The 25,525-nt window shown below is 40.8% G+C and overlaps 1 protein-coding gene across 1 annotated transcript; it reads left to right on the top strand.

Annotated features, from left to right (window-relative positions):
• Positions 1-4,480: 4,480 nt before the first annotated feature.
• On the top strand, positions 4,481-23,502 carry CNIH1 (cornichon family member 1). The gene is made up of 5 exons (XM_070749506.1): positions 4,481-4,813; positions 14,884-14,952; positions 18,738-18,850; positions 20,096-20,239; positions 21,613-23,502. The coding sequence occupies exons 1-5, from the start codon at positions 4,733-4,735 to the stop codon at positions 21,638-21,640; spliced, it is 435 nt and encodes a 144-aa protein (XP_070605607.1). The 5' UTR covers positions 4,481-4,732; the 3' UTR covers positions 21,641-23,502.
• The last annotated feature ends 2,023 nt before the right edge of the window (positions 23,503-25,525 follow it).

The raw sequence follows: 25,525 nt of genomic DNA, 5'->3' as shown, positions 1-25,525 counted from the left end.
TTTACAGGTGAGTGATGTATGCTGGGAATTCATGGATGTGAATATCAGATTTAGGAAAATCTGAACACCAAACGGTGATATAGCTGGAGATCAATATTCACCAAAACAAACCAGAAAGACATCTTATGAGATACAGTGAAAGATCTCGTGACATTCCTTGTGAAAACTTCAGCATGTTTTTCCAGTGTGAAAAGATCTAGAACAGTGGTTCTCTATCTTTCTAATGCTGCGACCCCTTAATACACTTCCTCATCTTATGGTGACCCCAACTATAAGTTTAGCGCCAATTCTTCCAACAGATCTTTAAGCTGATTGGCAAGAGGTCAGAGGGGCACCCTCCTGTAAATGCTTGATTGGTTGGATTGTAAAAATATGTTCCGAGATGCCAGAATAGAAGCTTTAGTTGCTAACACCTTTGGAAATTTGTCTTTTCCCATGGACTTAGGCAACCCCTGTGAAATGGTCGTTCGACCCCCAAAGGGGTCCCGACCTCAAGGTTGAGAACCACTGATCTAGAATTTAAAACAAGCTTGTATTTCTTGAGTTGTCTTGTTCACCTGAGTAAAATATTCTGTGTAATTTTGAGGGGTTCATCTTATGAAAATCCAGTACCTTGTTATTTGCAGACATAATCCACATCATGAAATTGGTCACTAGATGTAGTCAACGAATTTAAAAAAGAACATATGAATCCAAAGAAACCAAATGTGGATCTTTTATGATCTTGCTTGGAACATTTGGGTAAACAACACAATAAATAGAAATCTGGGAGATCCCCTCTAAAATGTTTTAAATAATTAAGAAATGCATGTAAATGTAAATGCATGCAAACCATCACCCCCTCATCTCCAGATTCATTATACCAGAATCTGATCTCAAAATAATTTGATTCTGAGTAAGTGCCACGGATTCAGAAACAAACATCAACTTTCCAGAAAGTAATTTCTCTTCACCCTCAAAGTTATATTTGTGGCAGGATGGGCAGATTTTATTTATTTTTATTTATTTATTGGATTTGTATGCTGCCCCGCCCCGTGGACTCGGGGCGGCTAACAATGATAAAAGCAGCATGTAACAATCCAATACTAAAACAACTAAAAAAAACCCTTATTATAAAACCGAACATACATACAAACATACCATGCATAAATTGTAAAGGCCTAGGGGGAAAGAATATCTCAGTTCCCCCATACCTGACGGCAGAGGTGGGTTTTAAGGGGCTTACGAAAGGTGAGGAGGGAGGGAGCAGTTCTAATCTCTGGGGAGAGTTGGTTCCAGAGGGCCGGGGCCGCCACAGAGAAGGCTCTTCCCCTTGGTCCCGCCAAACGACATTGTTTAGTTGACGGGACTCGGAGAAGGCCCACTCTGTGGGACCTCACTGGTCGCTGGGATTCGTGCGGCAGTAGGCGGTCCCCGAGATCCTACTTCAATTCCTATTCCTTGTAAAATTGCTGGCACACACTCCAATCATGACCCCAATCACTGAAAATCTCTACAGACCAATTTGGAATGAGCACCCTTTGAATGGTCTGGGAATAGGAATGGATTTTATTTCCAGCCCTAACCAGGTGCTAACAATGTTCCCAGCTCTTATCGCTTGCAAGGTCTTTCATTGTTATTCTCTGCTAATAATGTTTTCCAAGCCCTAAGTCTTTGCAGGTTTTTTTTTTCATTGCTCTACTTGCTCAGAATTTTTCTTTCCAGTCCTAACCAGGTTCTAACAATGTTCCCAGCTCTTACTGGCTTGCAAGCTCTTTCGTTGTTACTATCTCCAAATAAGGGTTTTTTTAGAACCCTAAGAAAGGGATAAAATAATGTGCTGAAACTGACCAGACTAAGGATACTAGCCAGATGAATTTCCCTATTTTCCTCCCCAAAAACTTATACTCCGAAAAATATGGTATTTCATGTACTGTACTCATGTCAATGATACAATCAGGATAACAAGAGTTGGAAGGGATCTTGGAGGACTGCTAGTCCAGCCCCTTTGCTAAGACAGGAAACCCTACACCACTTCACACAAATGATTATTCAATACTTCTTTAAAACTTGGAGCATTCACAACTTCTGGAGGCAAGCTGTTCCACGGATTAATTGCTCTAACTCTCAGGAAATTTCTCCTTAGTTCTAGGTTGCTTTTCTCCTCCACCCATTATTACTTGTTCTACCCACAGGTGCTTTGGAGAACAGTTTGACTCCTTCTTTGTGGCAACCCCTGAGATGTCAGAACACTGCTGTCATGTCACCTCTATTCCTTTTCATAAGACTAGACCAGGGGTAGGCAAAATTGGCTCTTCTATGACTTGGACTACAACTCCCAGAATTCCTTAGCCAATCGTGCTAGCTCAGGAATTCTGGGAGTTGAAGTCCACAGGTCCTAGAAGAGCCAACTTTGCCTACCTATGGACTAGACCAGTGATGGCGAACCTATGGCACGCTTGCCACAGATGGCACGCAAAGCCATATCTGCCGGCACGTGAGTCGTTGTCCTAGCTGAGCTAGAGTGCATGTGCGTGCCAGCCAGCTGATTTTTGGTTCAGGCGGAGGCTGTCGTAGGGCATTTTTGCCTTCCCCAGGCTCCAAGAAAGGACCTGGAGCCTGGGGAGGGCAAAAAACAGGCCTACCAGACCCACCAGAAATCAGGAAATGGGAGCAGGGGAGCGGAAGGGGGCGTACACACATGCACGGAGTGTGGCGGCATAGTGGGGGGCGTGCATGCAGGGGCATTGAATTATAGATGTGGGCACTCATGCATGTGCCATACCACATGTGGGCATGCTTTTGGCACCCAAGGGAAAAAACTTTTGCCGGACTAGACATATCCAGTACAGTGGTACCTCTACTTAAGAAGTTAATTCGTTCCGTGACCAGGTTCTTAAGTAGAAACATTCTTAGGTAGAAGCAATTTTTCCCATAGGAATCAATGTAAAAACAAATAATGCGTTCAAACCCATTAGGAAAGAAATAAAAGCTCATTATTTGATTGGGGGGAGGAAGAAGAGGAGCAGGACAGTCGCTGTTGAAGGAAGAAGGTGAGGTGAGGGGAATAAAAAAACCCAAAACTTTAAGGCTTAAAAAAATAAAGAGGGACTCTGAGGTGAGGAGGAGCACACGCCTCCCATACACCCAGTGCAAGGCTGCCTCCCAAAGTGTGCCAGAGAGAGAAACCCAGGTGGACGAGAGGGGGGAACCTCCCACTCCTTTGACCGAAAGGTGGCTTCTGCTGCTACCTGCTTCCTCTTCCTTCCCATGCTGAAAGGCTCCCCTCTCCTTTCGCTTGCTCACTTTGTAGCTGATGCCTTTACTGTGGTGACTCCTTGGTTTGGCCGAAGCCGAGTTGATCTGGCCAGGGTGAAGCGCCCCCTTTTGCCTTTCCGCGCCCAGATGCTCTGGGAGGCAACCTTGCACCAGGTGTATGGAAGGCAGCGCGAGGGAGTCGCCACAGCAAAGTGGTTTATTCCCTCTCCAGCGCCCAGAAAAAGGAAAACGCTCCGTTCGCTCTGGGTTGCCCAGAGCGAAGGGAGTGTTTATTTTCTCTGGGCCCTGGCAGAGGTTTTTCCCCCTCTTCAACTGCCAAGAGAAAGGAAAATGCTTTGTTCACTCTGGACTGCTAAAGCCTCCTTAAACACCACTGAGAGGCTCCTCTGGCAGCCCAGAAAAGCCCGAGATGGCCGAGATTAAAGAGGGAATGGCAGGAAACTGGCTGGGCCTTCGTGCTGCTCTCAAAATTCCTGGGAAATTTTTCCCGGCTCGGGTTCTTAAGTAGAAAATGGTTCTTAAGAAGAGGCAAAAAAATCTTGAACACCTAGTTCTTATCTAGAAAAATTCTTAAGTAAAAGCATTTTTAGGTAGAGGTACCACTGTACTTGCAACCCTTCTTCATATGTTTTATCCTCCAGTCCAGTGTTTCCCAACCTTGGCAACTTGAAGATATTTGGACTTCAACTCCCAGAATTCCCCAGCCAGCAAATGCTGGCTGGGGAATTCTGGGAGTTGAAGTCCAGATATCTCCAAGTTGCCAAGGTTGGGAAACACTGCTCCAATCCCCTAATCATCTTTGTTGTCCTTCTTTTCATTAACTTAATTAAATATAATTTAAAAAATATGGGCAAACACAGGACAAGCCCTTTTCCCGGGGCTGGCAAAACGATTCTTAAGTTATAACGGAGTCAGCTAATGTGCGCTTCCTAACGGCGGGATCTGCAGGGTGGTACGAACGGTACATCCGTACAGACTGACGTGACACTCTCCTCGGAGCAGAACCTCGCGGTTCATCTGGGGGCAACCCCGCCCCCCCCCCCCCCCCGCAAAACCCCGCTTTCCTTTCCATGCATCCTCTTGCTACGTTGCTATTCCGCGAAAGAAGCAGGAAACAGAGCGCTGAACCGGAGCACCACCTTAATTATCATTACGCGTGTCCCGAGTTCGTCAGACACTTCCCCAGGATGCGAATAACAAAACCATCCCGGCGTCGGGAAAAGGAGCCACGGTGCAGTTCCACCGCCGTCCAGAAGTAGACGCTGCGGCACGGAAACTTCGGTCCGTGAAAGCGGCGACGACGACGGTGGCGGCAGCTTCTCTCCCCGTGTGCGCTTGCGCGGTGACGTCGAAAGCCTCTGCCGCTCCCCCCCTCCGGGGCCTCTGCGGCCACCCTGAATGATCCGGCCCAGAAACTTCCGCGCGCCTCGACGTCGGGCCGGCCTTCCGTAGTGTGTCAATCGCCTCCGCCGCCATGGCGTTCACGTTCGCTGCTTTCTGTTATATGTTGGCGCTGCTCCTTACCGCCGCGCTGATCTTCTTCGCTATCTGGCATGTGAGTCGCAGGAGGAGCGTCCTGGCGTTCATTTGGGGCGGTGGTCCTGAAGGGGGAGAGCGCGGGGTGGAATTGCGGGCAGGGAGTTGAAGGAGAGAGGCGTCCCCTCATTTGGGACGCTTCTGGAGGAGTCGAGCCCCGAAGCGGCCGCCCATGCGGGGAGGGGCGGGCATTAAAAAAGCTGGTGCCACGACGAAGAAGAGGCAGGCGAGGGAGGCAGGCATTGCGCTCCCTCCACAAACACAGTTTGCATTTGGCATCTCACCTGGCGAGGCCGGGCTGGGTTTGGGGAACGTGGGAACCCGGGGTTCACCTGGTGCAGCGGGCACGGAAAGGTCGCCCTGGGAGTTTTCCTGCAATTGTAGGGCGTGACCGAAATTTATTATTTACTTATTTTATTTATTGGATTTGTATGCCGCCCCTCTCCGAGGAGGCAGCTCACAACATATCAAAACAATAAACATTATACATATCTAAAAAATTCAATTAATATAGCTAAAAAACTTTAAAAACTATTATTATTATCATCATCATCATCCTCATCACCACCACCACCACCATCACCATCATCATCATTTCAGGATCCCTCAACTGGATTACAGCATTCCTTTCAAAAAGACAACAAGTTGTCAAATAGGAAACGCCTTATCTACCCCTGTCCTAATGCAAGGTTCGACAAACCCAGGCGCCTGGTCGCCAGTGGCGCCTAGAAAATGTTGTCTGGCGCCTAGAAAATGTTGCCTGCTGTACTGTATGTGTATACAGCAGTGTTTTTCAACCGGTGTGCCGCGAGACATGGCCAGGTGTGCCGCGAGGTGGCTCCTGCAAGTGGGAGCTCCAGGGCTGAGGCTTCAGCCCTGGAGCTCCCACTTGCAGAAGCCGCCCCCCGGCTATTGCCCGCCGCCGCTACCCGCACACCCCAAAATACCCCCCTGCGTGCCCTTTTCCATGGGCGCGCAGTTCCCATTCCCCTGCCTGCCTGGGGGGGGGGCGGGGGCGGGGAGGCGCCGGCAGTAGAAGGCGCTGCCCCCGCCCACCCGATCCGCTCCCTCTCCTCCTCTTCCGCTGAAAGAAACGCGCGGAAGCTGCCTGCTTGAGCCTGGCGTTGCTCCACCCCGCTTCTTCCTGCTTGTCATCCTCCGTTGCCAGGAAAGCCGGGTTTGTTTTCCGTGAAAGCAGCGCGCCTTTTAACACGCTGCTTTCCTGCACCAGCGACGTTTGGCTGCCGGGGGGGCGGGGAGGAGAAAATCCTCCCCCCCCCAGGAGCAGCAAAAGCCTAAGCGGCGGGGTGCACCGTTTGCCTTCCGGCTCAGTCGCAGAGGCTTTTGCTGCTTGTGGAGGGGGGGGGGGTTTGGCGGTGCCGATGCCAAATGCTTTCCCTCCGTGGTGGGGGGTGCAGGGCAGGCGCAGTCAGCCCCAGGAGACAAAGATGGAATGAGAGAAAGGAAAGAGAGAGAAAGGGAGGGAGAGAAAGAAAAAGTGAGAGATAGAAAGGATAGAGAGAAAGGGAATGAGAGAAAGGAAAGAGAGAGAAAGAGAGGGGGAGAAGGAAAGAGTGAGAGATAGAAAGGATAGAGAGAAAGAGGGAATGGAAAGAGAGAGAAAGGGAGGGAGAGAAGGAAAGAGTGAGAGATAGAAAGGATAGAGAGAAAGAGGGAATGAGAGAAAGGAGAGAGAGAGAGAGAAAATAAGAGAGAGAGCAACAGAGAGAGAAAGAACAAGAGAGAGAAAGCATGAGAGAGAGAAAGAACAAGAGAGAGAGAGAGAAAATAAGAGAACAAGAGAGAGAAAAAGATAGCAAGAGAGAGAGAAAGCAAGACAGATAGGGAGAGGAAAGGAGAGTGAGAGAAATGAGAACAAAAAGGGGAGAAAAAAGGAGAAATGAGAAAATGATTGAGGCAGAGAATGAGAGGAGAGAGAAACAAAAGAGAGAGAGAGAGAGGTGATTCTTGAAGCATATGGTAAAAAGCATCCAAATAATAAGAAACCCCCCCCCCCAGCCCACACCTGTTTTTGAAAAGGATAAAAGAGAAAAAAAACCCAGCCCTCAACTGGTTTTGGAAATGGTTGGAGTGTGTATACATACACACACATAAGGGGGGGAGAGAGACAGGGATGGAAAAAGAGGAGAAGTGAGAGGGAGAAGGAATGAGGGAAAAAGGGAGGAAGAGAGAGAAATGAGAAACATGAGAGAGAAAAGGGGGAAAGACAGGAGAAGTACCCATAAATGAGACAGTGGTATAAATTTCAGGAGGGATGATTGATGATTGACTGTATTTATAAGGGGATGTTACATGGGATTGTATATATGAGGGGGTTATTTATGTATGTATGTATGTATGTATGTATGTATGTATGTATGTATGTATGTATGTATTTATTTATTATTTATTTATTTATTTATTTATTAGATTTGTGTCATTTTGGTTGGTGGTGTGCCCCAGGATTTTGTAAATATAAAAAGTGTGCCGCGGCTCAAAAAAGGTTGAAAATCACTGGTATACAGTATATTTTTCCCGCCTTGTGTTTACGCCCAGAAATGGTACATCTTGGCTTCCGTAGCTCCGCCCATCAACCTCGGAGCGAGCTGCTTTCCCAGCATCCCCTGCGCTTGCGTGCGTCTCTCCCTCCCCCCCTTGCCTCCATTCCGCCTCCTACTCGAACCCCTTCACTCCCCCCCACCGCACACAGACGCTCCGATCTTGGCCGCTCACCCGCCTTCGGAGAGAAGCGGAAGCCCCTCCCCTCCCGGCGTGAGGTTTTGTTCATTCCTCCTCCGGCCGCGTGCGCGGTGACTTCCGACCAGTAACCCCTCCTCCCCCCTCCCCCCCTCACCCGCGTCCCCGGCCCGGTCTCCCTTTCCTTCTTCTCTGTTTCGGTTTCTGACTAACGGTCTCCCCTCGGATCCCGACGGGAGTACAGCAGAGCCGGCTCGGCGGAGCCAGGCCTGCGCCGGGGGGGAGGGGGTGAAAGCGATGTCAGGTGGAGACTCGGCAAAAAACCAAGTTTGCTTAAAAAAAATTCTGGCTCCTAAATTTTTTGGCTGGCTCCTAGATTCTGAACAACTTTGTCGACCCCTGTCCTAATGTACCTCCTATAATTCTCTCTCTCTCTCTCTCTCTCCCATTCTTATATCTTTTCTTCTATTCTTATATCTTATACAGTATGTCTTATCTTATACCTATATCTTTTACCTATACCTTATATCTTATACCTGTATCTTTTCCTCTACCTTTTCATTGATATATTTTACTACGAGCATATCCTCTGTAACCTTCATTATGGTTTTTTTGAGGGGGACAAAAATGAATGAATGAATGAATAAATATAAAATAAAATAAATTATTATTATTAATTAGATTTGTATGCTGCCCTTCTCCGAAGACTCGGGGCGGCTCACAAGACACAATATAAAACAATGCGTACAAACAAATCTAATTAATTAAAAACTACAAGCTAAAATCCCAATACATTAAAATCAGTCAACCGATTCAATCACAACCATAATAACATTTAAAACCAATCATTCCCATTCACACTGTGAGACATACTGCACTCATCGGCCAGGGGTCTGAGGTCTAATGGCCCCAAGCCTGGCGTCACAGATCTTTAAACTTTTACGGAAGGCGAGGAGGGTGGCGGCAGTGCAAATCTCTGGAGGGAGCTGATTCTAGAGAGCCTGGCCCCCACAGAGAAAGCTCTTCCCCTATGTCGCACCAAATGACATTATCTAGTTGATGGGACCTGGAGAAGGCCAACTCTGTGGGACCTAACCAGTTGCTGGGATTTGTACGGCCGAAGGCGGTCCTGGAGGTACTAACATTGCATGCACACGAGTGTCATCCTTTATTTTGGTGAAACTGGAGGAAAAAAGTGCAGCAGGGTACTTGGTGCCTCTCGAAGCTGAAGTGATCAAAAGAGGAAAAAGCGTGTTAAGGAAAGATACAGGGAGTCCTCGACTTGCAACCAGTAATGGAGCCCAAAATTTAGGGGTGGTTAAGTGAGAAACTGGTTTAAGTGAGTTTGCTCCATTTTAACGGCTTTCCGCATTAGGAATAGGAATAGAATGACTTTATTGTTGCTTTGAACGTGTGCTAATTAGCATGTGTGCATGTTTTTTAAAAAAACTTTTTAATTGTTAATTGTTTTTAGGGGGTTTTATATTGCATTTTATGTTTATTTGGTTGTAAGCCGCCCAGAATCCTCTGGGAGTAGAGCGGCATATAAGTCCAAGTAAGGAATGAATGAAATGAATTTTTGTAGCATACTGCTCTCAAAGGGTCACCACCTCCAATATGCACTATATAACCAGGACAGAATAAAGAAATAAATGGAAAACTATGTATATATCCACGTATATATACATCTATACAACATATACATTGTTGTGAGCCGCCCTGAGTTTTCGGAGAGGGGCAGCATACAAGTCTAATAAATTATTATTATTATTATTATTATTATTATTATTATTATTATTATTATACAAAGAGAAACAACACAGTCTAGTTCGGATATATACATGTACATGGCAAGAAAAAAATAGTTGTGAGTTTTTAACCAGGCGGATGGGATAAGGAATGAAGCTCTTAGAGAATAGGATAGTGCTTCACTTTATTAAGTGAATCACTGCAGTTCTTAAATTAGCAACAAGGTTGTTAAGTGAATCTGGTTTCCCCATTGACTTTGCTTGTCAGAAGGGCACAGAAAAGGATTATTAGATTTGTTCCATTGTTATACTGTTTTTATTATTGTTGTGAGCCGCCCCGAGTCTTCGGAGAGGGGCGGCATACAAATCTAATAAATTGAATTGAATTGAATTGATCACATGACTCGGATGTCAAACATCTGAATATAAACCACATCACAAGAGGGATGCTGCAACGGTCATAAGTGTGAAAAATGGTCATAATCACTTTTTTCAGTGCCATCGTAACTTTGAGTGGTCTCTAAATTAACTGTTGTAAGTCAAGGACTACCTGTATTATAGAGCCTGGGGAAAGTGAATAGAGAAATTTAATTTAATTTAATTTATTAGACTTATAAACTGCCCAACTTCTTGCAGACTCTGGGCGGCGTAGAGTAATAGAAAGAATACAATAATAAGTATAAATAATGATTAAAAGACATGATAAAACAATAACAGTTTTAAACAATTAAAAACCCCAAAATGACACAATCATTCAACAAACATTCATTCTTCTTGGCTGGAGCTAGTTAGTCTTGTTCAATGGCCCTAGGCCTGCTGGCAGAGAGCCATGTTTTCTACAAAAATAGAAAAATACTACTTTTTTGTAGTGTTTTGAACATCTTAATCCATGTTTTTGTTTGTTTGTGGGATATTTAAAGTGGTTAAATTTAAAAAAGATGCCATGTATAGAAAAGGTTAAAAATAGGAGAATTGAAAGTTTAAAAAAAATAGATTACTTCCCGAACCCATAATTAATTAGTACAGGTAATTAGGATCAGTCAGCATAGGTGTCTGAAGAATTCTGGGAGTTGAAGTCCACAAGTCTTAAAGTAGCCAAGTTTGAAGACCTCTGCAAAGTTTAAAACACATTCCAAAATAAAATAAATAAATAAAACTAATCTGATACAATATTTCTAGCTCACACCTGTTACCTAACTTTTTGGAGATTAACTGATCAAAGTAGCAAACATTTCCTGGTTGCTTTCTTGGATTTTTCCGATTTTAATAGAATCATCCAGTCTTTAGTCAGAAACTTTGGAGCAGCCCTTCTTAGCGCCTCTTAGCCTCGGTATGTTGCTTCTCTATTAGATCTTTAAATAGCAAACACTTTTTTCTCTCGAGAAGGGTAGAGGGCCAGGGGGAATCCCCTTTTTATGCGTGTGCTAAGATAAACATCTTTACCTTGGAGAATCCTGTCTGACACCAAGAAATGTGCATTGGCGAAGAATACGGCAGCTGACAGTCTAGAAGACACTAAAGACAAATTGACCTCAACATTGACCCATGCTATAAAATAGAGAGCATGGACATTTTAATTGGATTATCAGATTGTGTTTGCATTGTATTCTCCCCTTTATCCTAAAATTACATAAATAAGTAAAGCCAAACTTATTGTATAGTCTGAATGATATACAATAAAAATAATAAAAATTTCTAGTAAGATGACATCATCTGATAAGAGTAAAAAAAAAGGATTCCTCCAAACCACAAAAAGAACAAGTTTTGATAATACAATCAAAGAGAAACATGTCAGAGTTATTTTGAATTTGCGTTGGAAACTTGGTGGATGCCAGGCACAAGGTAGTTCTCTCAATAAAGACACGACAGCAGGAGTTCTTTCTTCAGAAGGCTCTTTTACTTCTTCAGTAATATCAAAAAGTAACTATTTACTCTACACTATATTACAGAACAAACCACCAACCAACCAACTACTATCAGACCACACTATACTAAACCATCAAACCAGACCACACCCACCCAACAGGTGTATTACATTATATACATGTACTGACCAATCAGATCATAGAACAGATTGCATCATTTTGCTGAAGCACCATGACTCAGCATTCATTTTACTTCTATTGTACTTGTAATATTATTTCAGGTTTATATCCTGACAAAATATTCCTTATCTAGCCCTGGGGAAACAGACAATCTTTAAAGCCCCTAGTTGGGGCATCCTAATCTCTGGATAGGTTAGGGACATTTCCTAGGACCCAATAAATGACATTTTTTTTCATGGATGTGACCTGGGGCATACTCTCTGTGAAGAAGCATACAAGGTGGGCAATAGTTTGAATTGCACATAGAAGTCTATCAGTAATGAGCACAGCTCATGTAGGAGAGGTGCCACACAGGTGTGACATGTTGGGTACATGCGTGCCTGTACAGTTCCCAGCGACCGGTTAGGTCCCACAGAGTTGGCCTTCTCCGGATCCCATCGACTAAGCAATGTCGTTTGGCGGGACCTAGGAGAAGAGCCTTCTCTGTGGCGGCCCCGACCCTCTGGAACCAGCTCCCCCCAGATATCAGAGTTGTCCCCACCCTCCTTGCCTTTCGCAAGCTCCTTAAAACCCACCTCTGTCGTCAGGCCTGGGGGAATTGAAATTTCCCTTCCCCTTAGGCTTATAGAATTTATACATGGTATGCTTGTATGTATGAGTGGTTATTTAAATTGGGGTTTTTAAGATTATTTTTAATATTAGATTTGTTTACATTGTCTTTTTATATTGTTGTTAGCTGCCCCGAGTCTTCGGAGAGGGGCGGCATACAAATCTAATAAATACAATACAATACAATACAATACAGTTGCATTCTGGACCAGTTGCAGCTCTGAGTGGTCTTCAAGAGCAGTCCCTTGTATATGGCAGAAGTCAAATATGAGGTGATTAAGGTAGAAGTGATTATGAAAAAGAAATCCTGGTCAAGGTAAAGGTGAAATTGGTGCACTGGACAAATGGATGAAGGCCCTTCTGGTTATATCTGCCATTCCTTCAGCAGGATCTAGGAGGATTTTCAAATTGTGCACCAGCTCTATCTGGAGAGTGCAACTCCATCCAGAGCTAAAGATGGAAAATCTTGTGATCCCCTTATATAGAGCGCTGGTGAGACCACATTTGGAGTACTGTGTTCAGTTCTGGAGACCTCACCTACAAAAAGATATTGACAAAATTGAACGGGTCCAAAGACGGGCTACAAGAATGGTGGAAGGTCTGAAGTATAAAACGTATCAGGAAAGACTTAATGAACTCAATCTGTATAGTCTGGAAGACAGAAGGAAAAGGGGGGACATGATCGAAACATTTAAATATGTTAAAGGGTTAAATAGGGTTCAGGAGGGAAGTGTTTTTAACAGGAAAGTGAACACAAGAACAAGGGGACACAATCTGAAGTTAGTTGGGGGAAAGATCAAAGGCAACATGAGAAAGTATTATTTTACTGAAAGAGTAGTAGATCCTTGGAACAAACTTCCAGCAGACGTGGTTGGTAAATCCACAGTAACCGAATTTAAACATGCCTGGGATAAACATATATCCATTGTAAGATAAAATACAGGAAATAGTAAAAGGGCAGACTAGATGGACCATGGGGTCTTTTTCTGCCGTCAGTCTTCTATGTTTCTATGTTTCTATGTTTCTATGTTTCTACTGCAAGAGCTAAAAAACCTTCTTCCGTTCCATTTTGTTCCTCATCCAGATCTTCACAGAATACAGGCACTGGGGCATCATTTTGATGACATTGTTTGGGTTGGCCTAGAATCAATATGTACAACTGAGTATCTTCAGTATATTAAATTCTATATTGGCAGATGATCACACGCAGCAGCTTCGTGTAGATATCATACAGGAAAAGGAGGAGGATTGAGCTCTGAAATCTCCACTGATAAGGGGTCAATAGCCCACCAGCACCAAACGGAGTCCTCCAGAGAGAAAAAGAGAACCATAACGCTATATTTCCTAATACCCGTAGCCACCGCAGATGGATATAATGATTGTTTATATTAAAAGTTACTGAGAGATTTAAAAGTGTCAAGTTCACACAATATCCCTCCAGCCTCCACAAGTTCAGTCTCAGCCTGAAAGAATCCAGATAATCCTGTGGGTCTCTGAAACTCTAACCGGAGCAAGCTTCCTTGGAAAGAGAAGGTTGGAGGTTAGATAAAGCCCTTCATGGCACCGGACCAGATTATCTCAGGGACTGCCTTCTGCTGCACGAATCCCAGCGACCAGTTAGGTCCCACAGAGTGGGCCTTCTCCGGGTCCTGTCAACTAAACAATGTCGTTTGGCGGGACCCAGGGGAAGAGCCTTCTCTGTGGCGGCCCCAGCCCTTTGGAACCAACTCCCCCCCAGAGATTAGAATTGTCCCCACCCTCCTCGCCTTTCGTAAACTTCTTAAAACCCACCTCTGCCGTCAGGCATGGGGGAACTGAGATATTCTTTCCCCCTAGGCCTTTACAATTTACACATGGTATGTCTATGTATGTTTGGTTTTTATAATAAGGTTTTCTTTAGTTATTTTAGTATTGGATTGGACTGTTACATGCTGTTTTTATCATTGTTGTTAGCCGCCCCGAGTCTACGGAGAGGGGCGGCATACAAATCCAATAAATGAATGAATGAATGAATGAATGAATAAATAAATAAACTCAGAATTCAGAATTTGCCATTTTTTTCAGGGAATAAAGCACCACACATCATCTCCCAAGAAATTTTAATCATTTTGGAAGTGCACGGATTTGATAAAAAGGTTGTTGAGTTACTAGAACTCAAGATTCTGTCCACTTCAGCAGTGACGAGGTGAAACACCTCCCAGATAATAGGTCCAGATAAAGCCTCAGTCAGCTTACAGTAACTTGCTTAGAATCCAACTCCAATTCGTACAATTTGAATATTCAAGGCTTAGTGGGAGATTTGGGTGCTGTGTAGGGGATTTGAGTGAATACCTAAAAGTGTGCTTATTTATTATTTGAAGCTAACTGGATGAGTCAATGCCTTAGGACAGTGTTTTTTAACCAGTGTGCCGTGAGACATGGTCAGGTGTGCCGTGGGGAAATTAAACATGGCCCCCCAAACTATGGCCTGCGTGCCGGATACGGCCCATGGAGGCCATTTATCCGGCCTGCTGCCAGTCACCTCCATCTGAACATAAATATTCCCCTCACAATCCCTCCAGCTTTCAGCGACAGGAAGAGTGGAGGCACAAGGAACGCTCACTGACCAATCACCTTCTAGGATTCATCCCGACCACTAGCAATGAACCAATAGCAGGCCACCTCTCATCCACACCCAGGAAGACCCCCATTTGGGCTGCCGTGCACTTGTCATTGTGTGGCTGTGGCGAGTAGTTGAAGCTGCTACTCTTCCCCATGGTCCTGATTTCTAATCCTGGTCAGGACTGGAGGTAAATGTTATTTTGGTTGGTGGTGTGCCCCAGGATTTTGTAAATGTAAAAAATGTGCCACGGCTCAAAAAAGGTTGAAAATCACTGCCTTAGGAGATTCCCTTAAGAATTTGAATTTGGAGGTTGGGCTGTTCTAAATGCTGGACTTTACAAAACTAAGAGTTCTTATATTGTTGCTTAATCATTTTAATTTTATTTTAGATTATAGCTTTTGATGAGTTGAAGACTGACTACAAGAATCCCATAGACCAGTGTAATACACTAAATCCTGTAAGTTTATGAGACAGACCTTCATGAATGCTTAGTTAGTTATGTTTTTTGGTAAATGTATGATGATTTAACATAGATAATCATTTAACATGCATTTTATTTGATTCAACAATATTTAACTGATTTAAGATTTCTAGGTAGAATTGTGTCCCTGTACTCTTTCACACTTACCCTCACTCCCCATTCTTGAAATTCTAACTTATTTATCTGCTGGTGAACTTGTCAGTGGTCACACTAACATTCTTTCAATCTGCTTTTTACGTTTTCGGCACAAAGACAGTTGAAAAGGTTAAAAAGATTAAAAGAGTCAAAATTGCATTCAAGGTGTGTACTGCTTTTTAGTTTAATGTCTTAATCCCATAGTCTTTTTGCTTTCCATTTAATAGGATCATGTCTATGGTCTGTGTTAACTCTTGTTTTGGTCCATGTGCCTGTTCATTTGCTTGTCTTTTGTCTATTCAGGAATTGAAATAATTTTTTGAATTTTGCATTTGCTTAATAAGAGCTGGGGGAAACTGTTTCATGCTCAAATTCTTCTACGAGAAGTCAGTTACTAACAGGACTTGACTTGAACAATTCAATAAGTTCATGTTTATTTAAATGGAAGAAAGGTCACATTTGTGCCTTAATCAGAATTTGCAAATTGATTTCAAATCATGAACGATGGTTAAGTTAGGATTCTGATTAGAGCTTTATTATAGAGCTGATTAGAATATAAGGAAATTCATCTTGGAATTAGGGAGGAGCAATATTCTGGCTTCTTGATTTACTGTGGATTATTTGCATGGGAATAGCAAGAGAATAGTGTAATAGTAGTGTAATAATAAAAATAGTACTTTTCCTTTATTGCCCACCTTGATGGTTGGGTGAAGAAGGTAAAGGTTCCCCTGCACATGTGTGGTAGCGGTTTCCACCTCTAGGGGCAGTGCTCATCTACATTTCTAAGCTGAAGAGCAAGTACTGTCTGAAGACGTTTCTGTGGTCATGTGGCCAGCATGATTAAACAATGAAGTTGCATGGAGCACTGTTTGTTACCTTCCCGTCAAAATGGTTCCTATTTTTCTACTTGTATTTTTTACATGTTTCCGAACTGCTAGGTTGGCAGAAGCTGGGACAAGTAATGGGAGCTCACTCCATTGCACGACGCAAAGGATTCGAACCGCCAAACTTCTCATCAACAAGCTCAATGTCTTAGCCACTGAGCCACCCTTACCTTGATCTTATGGATGCTTATTTGCAGCCTCTCCTATGGGTGTGCTTAATGCCCACCAATTCTGTTTTTCCATGTTGTGACAAGTAAAACTGGAGTTGATCTTAGTGAGTTAGGTGCCCATTTCCAAAACGTTTAAAGTAGTCCTAATAGGTGGCAGTCGTTGTCTGACTTTGTGTGGACCTGGAAGTTAAGGTAGATCTGGAATGATTAAGGAGCTCTCCAAGGGAACCAGGGCTGCAGTCTGAATCTGAGCAGTTGGCAGAGCATTCCAAAAGTGAGTGGCAACCATTTCTGTATTATTGCCAAGATAATTGTATGCTCACAAGTATAAAATCACCAGGAATCAAAATTGACTTGAAGAAGACCTTATTGTAGTGTTTAATACTATGCAATTCCTGGGCTTATTAGACAGCAGATCCAAATTCTCCACTGCCCATATGATTTTGGTAAGAAATTACAGTATTCTAAACAAATTACAGCATACTTGAAAGGTTTGGAAAAGACTACTTCTTTTCATATATTTTTGACATGCACTGACCAGATAGTATTCCCCTAAAAATTATATCAGATATTCCCTGCTGAAGTTGAGCCACAGGAACAGGCACTAGTGCTAAATGCAATCTGGTGAATGAGAATTTTTTCCCCCGTTAGGTAGAATGACTGCTAAAACATATCTTCTAATGAAGAAGTAACATAGATAGAAGCTGTGCATGGAACAGTTTACCCTACTCAAATCATCTCTCATTTGTTGTGTGAGTGAGAGAGACTTTCATCTATGCATCCCCTTATCAGACTTTTAAGAAAAAAAGATATTACCATGTGCATGTTATGCTTCTCTGGGCTTTTTTGTTTAATACAGAGACATTTGCTGAGAGATTTTGCATATCGTTGAATTGTGTGCCGTAAATGAATCTTTGTCTGGAAATGTAGCATCTTGAGACTATATGCGGGGAAAAGTAATAATAAAAATAAGAAACTTCTAGCAACTTAGCAGGAATCTTAGCATTACAGTGACTTTTTATTTCACTTACTAGTCTTCCATGCCCTGGATGGTCTCTTAAACATTTGCCATAGACCTGGTTTACACCCAGCTGTTTATCTGTTCTTCTGCTTTCCTTTTTCTTGTTTCTGGGCAGCTGGAAACATTTTTCACACAAAGCTACTGGCCTGGCTGCTTAAACAGGGCATTCCCAAAAAATTCAATATTAAAGGAGGTAGGGACTTTTAGGTCCATGGGAGGTTTATTCCAAATAGGCATGTTGCACAATGTAACCTAGTTCAGCAGAAGTGCAATTTGAATGTATTGAGTCTACGCTGATTAAAGTCTGTGTTTCTTTTACACTAGATCAAGAGTCTTGGCAAATTTAAGACTTGTGGACTTCAACTTCCAGAATTCCTCAGCCAAGTCTTAAAGTTGCCAAGGTTGGAGACCCCTGCACAAGATTCATTTGCTTCTGCAAATTCAGATAAATCAAGGCATATCAAATCACCAATGGCTTTTGTTAAAGTGAATAGCTGCTCATTTTGTTCAGTACAGCTGCCTATATCAGGACCTTGTATAATCAGAATTTGCTACATTGGGTATATTGAAAAAATACAGATTAAAAAATGAATATATCAAAAAGTACAAATTGGAAATAAGTTTTCTTTAGAACAGAAAATCTAGGAAAGATTGAATATAGACACAGATTTTTTTTCTATTGTATTTATTCCTGTCTTTACATTGGAATTGCTGTGAAATATATCCATATTTAGTGATTTGTGCAACAGTTTTGGGCCTAAATTCCCCATAGGCTTTCTAACCTGGGTGTCTTAACCACTAAACCAAACTGCTCTCTTCATCTGCCTTTTCCCAATTTTATGAGTGTGAGGTATGTTTCTCTTTTGATGTCCCTCCCTCTATTTTGTCTTTATTTCTCCCATAAAGATAAAAAGACTGCTTCCAGCATTTTGTGACAGACCAGACTAAAAACTAGCCACCTTGCCCCTAGTAATAAAATTTATACTATGTTTTAAAATGTCAGATATGTCTACATATTCCAAGAGGTTACTGACCTTTCTTTAAGAAGTGTGTAATTCAAACTTGCACATATTTTAATGGTGAGATAGCGCAGTAAGATTATGGAAATATTTTTATCTAGGCAGCTAGGGTTCTACTTTCAATTAATTAGAGATACTAGGCAGCTTTCAAAGATTTTTAAATGTCATTGCCTAATGTAATATGGAGACTGCTAGAAATTGTGTAGCATAAATCTAACCTCTCCAAGTTACAAGTTGGAAATTGGAAGTACAGTATTGTATATGTGATAATGCAATTTGTTTAATGTTTACACTGCAAATTCTGTAAGAGATATTAACAATTTTATTCAGTTCCTCTAAATATGTGTAACACAAGTAAGTTATTATGACACGATAGATTGACATTTTGTTCACTGGCTTATCTTGTCTAATGGGCTTTTATTTCATTCCTTTATTGTTCCTATAAATAATGAACCTATATATAAAATAAGCCTTATTTTAAGTGCCCAAAAATAAAAAAGAGGGTGATTTAACTACGTGTCTTCTTTTGCAGCTTGTACTTCCAGAGTATCTCATCCATGCATTCTTCTGTGTCATGTTTTTATGTGCAACAGAATGGCTTACACTGAGTCTTAATATGCCATTACTGGCTTACCACATTTGGAGGTAATTTTGAACACAGTATGTTAAAGCTTTACTTGTACAGCTTTCATTTTTGTTTTTCATGTATTTCATTCTGTATGAATTATTCTGCAGGGATTTCCCTCTCCCTAAATTCTGCTCTCCAACATTACTTGATATTCAATTCTTTCCCCCATTCTTCACTTTTGGAAAATCCCAAGGGAACCAAGAGAAAGATAACAGTGTGTTGCATTCTTCTGCTATATCATAGTCAGAGATCAGTTGTGATCTTGTTGTTATTGCTCATAGTTAATACAATTGCTTCGTGCTTTTACTCCCAAAGAAACTAATACAAAACTTCATGTTTATACACTGCTCAAAAAAAATAAAGGGAACACTCAAATAACACATCCTAGATCTGAGTGAATGAAATATTCTCATTGAATACTTTGTTCTGTACAAAGTTGAATGTCCTGACAACAAAATGAAATTGATTGTCAATCAGAGTTGCTTCCTAAGTGGACAGTTTGATTTCACAGAAGTTTGATTTACTTGGAGTTATATTCTGTTGTTTTAAGTGTTCCCTTTATTTTTTTGAGCAGTATATCTCCATTCAGCAACATGAAAAAGAGAGGAATCAGGTCAGCACATTCAGAGGGATACTACCCTTCTGCCAGCTATCATAAGATACTCTTTCTACTATTAGAAATCACCCCTTTCACATTTTTGGTTATCTCAGCTGCAGAGACCATAGGATGACCATAAAGGATGCTTCACTTAGATTTGAGATTTCATTTGTTTTATGAAATCTGTCTTATTGTTTGAAGTTGGCCCTTTGCTCGGTATCTTTTGATATCAGAAACTAAATGTTGGCAGAGATAAACTGAATAGAGATTTTCAATTTTAACGGTGTATATTACATTCAGAGCCAATTTGGTGTAGTGGTTTAGGCACCAGGCTATAAACTAGGAAACTGCCAGTTCTAGTTCGTTCCATTTTAGGCATGAAAGCAGATAGGTGACCTTGGGCCAGGTCAGCCTAGGAAGCAGGCTATGGCAAACCATTTCTGAAATAATGCCAATAAAACTGCATCGTCCAGGAGTCAACATTGACTTGAAGGAACCAATTCCCCCCCGCCCCCCGTCCCAAAATTGCTGAATCAAGGAATTTGGAGTACATGGAACAGGATATAAAGCACTGTAAGTGTGATAATAGATGTAGTTTCTTGACAAGCAAACTCATTTTTACTGTGGCTTTTCACACCCCTCCCTCCCCAATTCACTTTTTCAGGTATATGAGTAGGCCTGTAATGAGTGGACCAGGACTCTATGATCCCACAACCATTATGAATGCGGATATTTTAGCATATTGTCAGAAGGAAGGATGGTGCAAACTAGCGTTTTATCTTCTATCCTTTTTTTACTACCTATATGGGTAAGTGATCTATTTTTAACAAATAGTGTCTTTTTGATAAGTAGTTGAACATGCAGTGTAAGAAAGCTAAATAAAAATACAAAGATGCTTTTATTGAATAGCAATGTCTTCAATAAATGCCCAGGAACTTAATATTCATTTCTTTTGATACAGGGAAGTCCCAATCTTTTTGGTCTCTGGGTATATTTAATGCCCAGAGATCAAAAGACTAAGTTACGACATTTTATAAAATGATTCCCATGGTGAGGCTAGACAAGAATTACTTGCATACGGTAATATGCATTATATAATCAGTTGCAGTCACTTACATTATTTTCCAAGAAATTTCTATATTCCATGAGTAACGGAGATCTTTTTGGAAATATATATTAAATTTTAGACTATAGCTTTGTTTTGTTGCATTGTGGCTTCCCTAAATAAGCACGGACACAATGAAAGGGGGAGGGGATGTTTATGAATGCCCAGTAGCATCTAGCTCAGTTTAATTCAGCAGCTTAAGGTGGCAACCTAATTGTTTCCTCCCATTTTCCACTACAGTAGAAATCCTGTAGCATAGACTGAAAATGGATGAGTGTCGGGTTCTGGTCCAATCCCTTAAATTATAATATCATACTGACTCATTGTGTGTCACATTGTTGATTCAGCAATAACAGGGATATAGAATTCCTGATTCTTTCGGAATTTCTGATCCTGAATCATTGACTTTTAAAGAACAAAATACTTGTTTAGAATTTTCTTACTAAATTGCTTTACTTTAGGCAAAACCTGTTTTCACTTTCAAAAATTAAAATAAAACCATAGTTATTTTAAATATTAAGGCAATTAAAATTATTTTATAATAAGTTGGGATTTGATATCAGAATAACATTAAGCACCAATAAGAGAATTAAATGATGAACAATTGAGTTAATTAATCTGAAGATGTGCACCCTCTTTCGTATAAAATATATTTGCTTGGTTGATTTCTATATTATTGAGAATAAATCCTGCAAATAAAGCATTTATGATATGATGGAAACTAGTAATTAACTTTAGTGAATCACTGGAGCTTAAATAAGGGTCATGATCATAAATTAGGAACTGTCCATACTATTTTCAATATATCAGCTTGGAAGAGGAAAAACATGTCACCTTTTCTTGGCAGAGCTTTTTAATTGGTGCATTGCAATTATTATGCTATTACACAAGTAAGTTCACTCTGGCTTTTAAATTTTTGTGGTAGGCGGGATATGCCATTAGCAATGTCTGGCCATAACCCTAGTCAGCCCAGTAGTGAAGCTTAAAGGTCGGTTACTAGTTACCCATCTCCAATGAAACAGAACAAACATTTAACAAAAACATATATTATTTTTTTATTCTTTTTTTTCCAACAGCATGATTTATGTTTTGGTGAGCTCCTAGAGAATGTCATACAGCAGACTTGATTCCAGTAAAATGCATGCGGAAAAGCCATAAAGCAAAGGATTATCTTTGAAGAAGAAACTGGTATAAAGATTTAACTATGGAATCTGATGATCATAGTAATAGTAGAAGGAAAAGGCTTCTACTGTTTCCTCCCGTCCAAAAGCATCTAGTCTTTAATACTCATGGACAGACTTTTTCAATTGGGATATTTAAAGTGGCAAGAATTACACATAAATTAATGTAACACAAATGCCTCTGGCTTTTGGACAGTTTTATTGCTGCCCTCCATAAGGATCAGTTGTATCTTCAGTAAAAATGTGAAAATTACTGTCCTTAGTATAAGAGGATTTCGCCCCTTTTGTTTAATGAACTTTATCGAGGCTTTATTTGGATAATGGACTTTTCATTCCCCCTGTCAATTGTAGTCAACATTTCTAAAACACTGAATGCTTTTCTGTATGTTATCTCTTAGGTAACCTCTGTGTGTCACGTAGATGAATACCTAAGTACAACTACCGGAAGAGTTGTAATTCTGTTTTTACTATTAGGATATACTCCAGTAATATGCATGGATCAACATTTTCCTATTAACATGAAACATTGAGCTTTAATTTCCCAGGCTAAATGGATGTTAGGAAAAGTAGAGCTCATTATTAACATGAAAAATTGAGCTTACAATTCCTTGCTTTAGTTTTCCAGACTAGATAGATATTAGGAAAAGTATTTTCATTTTTATTTCATATTTTTAAAAACCTCTACAATTGTCTCAAACTGCCATACATTTGAAACCAATTTAATAAAAAATCATTTTGAGAATGCAAGGCATATATTTTGAGTTATACATGCCATAAGGTTTGGCAAATTTATTTGCTATGTCACACATAAAAATCTCCAATTGAGATTTAAATATTAACATTTCAGACATAAGCGGTTAGCTGTTGAACAAGCATGGATACAATTCTCCTGTGGATTGTTTAATACCTGCTGATTTCTGGGAGTTTTATTTTGGTAAACTTTGCTATGGTCCTAAAAGAAAATGAAAGAACATGGTCTTTGGAGCAAATTATTTAAGTTTTCGTTCTGAAAGATTTCTAGATCATGTACTTTCCAATTTAAAGCACTTTGGGTAATCTCGGAAGAAAAAAGATTATTAAACTAGACCGAATTTTATTCACTCCATTGAAAGCATTTTAATCTATTCATGATGGAACTTCCCTTTGCAAATGAGTGAACTTTTTAAAATTCAGGTTCATAAAATGGGTGAAAAAGTAGTGAATATGGAAAACTTTAATTAGAAACAGTCCATGAAAATTTCTGGTCATTTTGAATAGCTGTGAAGCTGACTTCTTTAAAATGAGTTGAGTTTGCCAAAATGATAGAGAACACACGTGTATCGATTCTGTTGAGAGCTGTGCACATTTCTTGCCACCATCTTCAGCATCAGTATTTAGGTTAGGACTTGATATAAAAAATTATGTTCGTAAGATGCAGTTTCTAGATATGCAAGTTGCCGTGGAAAATTTCTAATTATCCACATCACTCCTTTAAATATGCGAGATATCCTTAGTGATATGTTCACATGGAAAAGTATCTGGTTTTGATATTTTCTCTTTTATAGTAGCACTGAATTTTTACATGAACTTGAATGCTAGCTGCACCATTGTGCTGCCTATTTGGGAGACCTGTAGTATTTTAAGAATAAAAATAACGGTCATGCATATTATGACCTTTGGTATTGGAACTTATATTACAGAATACATAATGAGTCTCATATGCTGGATAAGGCCTCTTGTTTATTTCATCTCTTCACCAAAAAATCTGCTTAATACCTTTTTTAAAGCAATAAATGTGTTCCTATACATCAGCCTGTCAGTTTATTAAATACGAAGTTGTAAAAATGACAAATCCCCTTTGCAGATGGGAAAAATGTATACTTTCCAGAGCTTACTCTACAAAAAAAGCCCATTTGTAACAGAGCAATTCTATTACTATTCCATTTTCTCAGCCCCTTTTATAGTATACTTTCTTGCTAGATGGGTTTGTCTTTCACTTTTTTTATTATATATGAAATCTGCCATTTATTAGTAAAACCATTAGCAGTGAGCAGGAACATCTTGAGGGAAAGGAGTCCTGTTCTGGAAACATAAATTCTTCCCTGCCTGACAGCATCATTTACATTCTAAATGTAAATTATATTTGTATTCTAAGAACCAGTAGCCACAGAATGAAATAGTCTTGCAAACTATTACCCAAACAGCTCTTTTTATATTTGAAATGGGAAATGGACAGAAGACTGGCAAACAGATCAAACTACCAAATTTAATTATGTCTTTGTAGCAATATGCACCAGAGTACATCAGCCAAACCAAAGCAAAGATAAAACATTTGTTGAAAAAAAAATAAGATACTGGTTTGTTGAATTTATATGTACTTAGGAATATTCTTTGCATGCTCTTTATCTGTTGACTGTGGGTCATTCAGCGTGACTTCAAAGATGGAGATATTCACTGCATGTGTAAAAGCATAATGAATCTCAACATTGGAGAACAAGAGTATGTATGATACTCTACGCCTCAACCAATAGTGGACCAACCAATAATTATGCTAATGCTTTTTGCATTTACATCATCTTTGTGTGAATGTAAGTATGTGCAATAAGTGAGGCATCAAGGCATTAAGTGAAGCAAAATCGTACCAACTTCTCCCTTACTTTGTCAGTGAGCTTTCGTCAGCCTTCTGATGAAGGGATCAATATAGAAGCTTCCCATTTGATCAGTGCAACATGTTTTACTGATGAAGTGATTCAGTTTGCCAAAATCTTGACTTCACCTGAGCAGTCCTTGCTGATAATTAGGGTCCTGACCTATTACTAGGACTCCTATTATGCAGGACTAACCACTAAATGGGGTGGATTAGGGTGTTGCCTAGGTGGTTCTGTGCCTAGTATCCTCACAGTTAAAGGGGGCAGGTAGAAACTCTTTGGTCTGAGAGATTGTTAGTGCTTTTTTTTTTTTTTTGCAGAGGGCAGATTACCAATCTTGAAGCTCTGGCATGCTCCCTTCTGAAACTACCATCCTTGGACCCAATTATTTGTTATCCAATTTCCACTTTGGGCGAAGGTTGAGATACTATTAGTGGACCAAGACACCCACTTTGACCTGTTAGATCTCTTGGCAGCCTTCCATACTATTGATTATGGCATATTATTGGACCATTTATGAGCAGTGTATTTATGTGGACTGATTTTTTTGCAATGGTTCTTTTCCTTGGTCAGATTTGATCTGTGATGGTGTGTGTGTGTGTGTGTGTGTTAGAGAGAGAGAAGTTGGTCCAATGATCCCAGTATGTGTAATACTATAGGGGATGGATGCCTCTCCTATGCTCTTCAACAGCTATATGGAACCACTGGGAGAAGTCATCTGACAGTTTGGGATGTGGCAACAGCAAGCTGTAACTTTATATTGCCACTTCAATTAGTAGAGTTTGAGAGATGCTTCAATTCTGTATCCTGAAATCTGTATGAAAAATAACAGGCTGAAGTAGAATATGAAGCTACTGGTTTTAAATCTCTCAACAGCAATACCTCTGCATAGGCAGGTACTATCTGTGAAGGAACAATTTGGGGGTCCTTCTGGATGCATGGCCTCTGCTTTAACTGTGGGCAGAAACTGGTTGAAGGAGCCCTTTGACTGATATGTAATTATAACTATCTTTTGCAGAGGACCCAAATATAGCAATTCATACCCTCATCACCTGATTAGAGGGATGTAATATGCTTTACCTGGACTGCCCTTGAAGACCACTTGGAAATGACAGCTGATTTAGAATACAGTGGTCCACTCATCTGTTCTTGGGCTAGGAAAATATAACCTTATTGTATAT

This window comes from Erythrolamprus reginae, chromosome 1, assembly GCF_031021105.1.
Source record: "Erythrolamprus reginae isolate rEryReg1 chromosome 1, rEryReg1.hap1, whole genome shotgun sequence".
NCBI lineage: Eukaryota > Metazoa > Chordata > Lepidosauria > Squamata > Dipsadidae > Erythrolamprus > Erythrolamprus reginae.
The sequence above is the reverse complement of the archived record's forward strand: the minus strand, read 5'-3'. Positions and strand labels throughout refer to the sequence as shown.

Excerpts from the sequence above, each read along its gene's own strand:
- CNIH1 (XM_070749506.1), top strand. The coding sequence starts at position 4,733 with ATGGCGTTCACGTTCGCTGCTTTCTGTTATATGTTGGCGCTGCTCCTT. Across the intron at positions 4,814-14,883 it reads TCTTCTTCGCTATCTGGCAT|ATTATAGCTTTTGATGAGTT; the intron begins GTGAGTCGCAGG and ends ATTTTATTTTAG. Across the intron at positions 20,240-21,612 it reads TTTTTTTACTACCTATATGG|CATGATTTATGTTTTGGTGA; the intron begins GTAAGTGATCTA and ends TTTTTCCAACAG.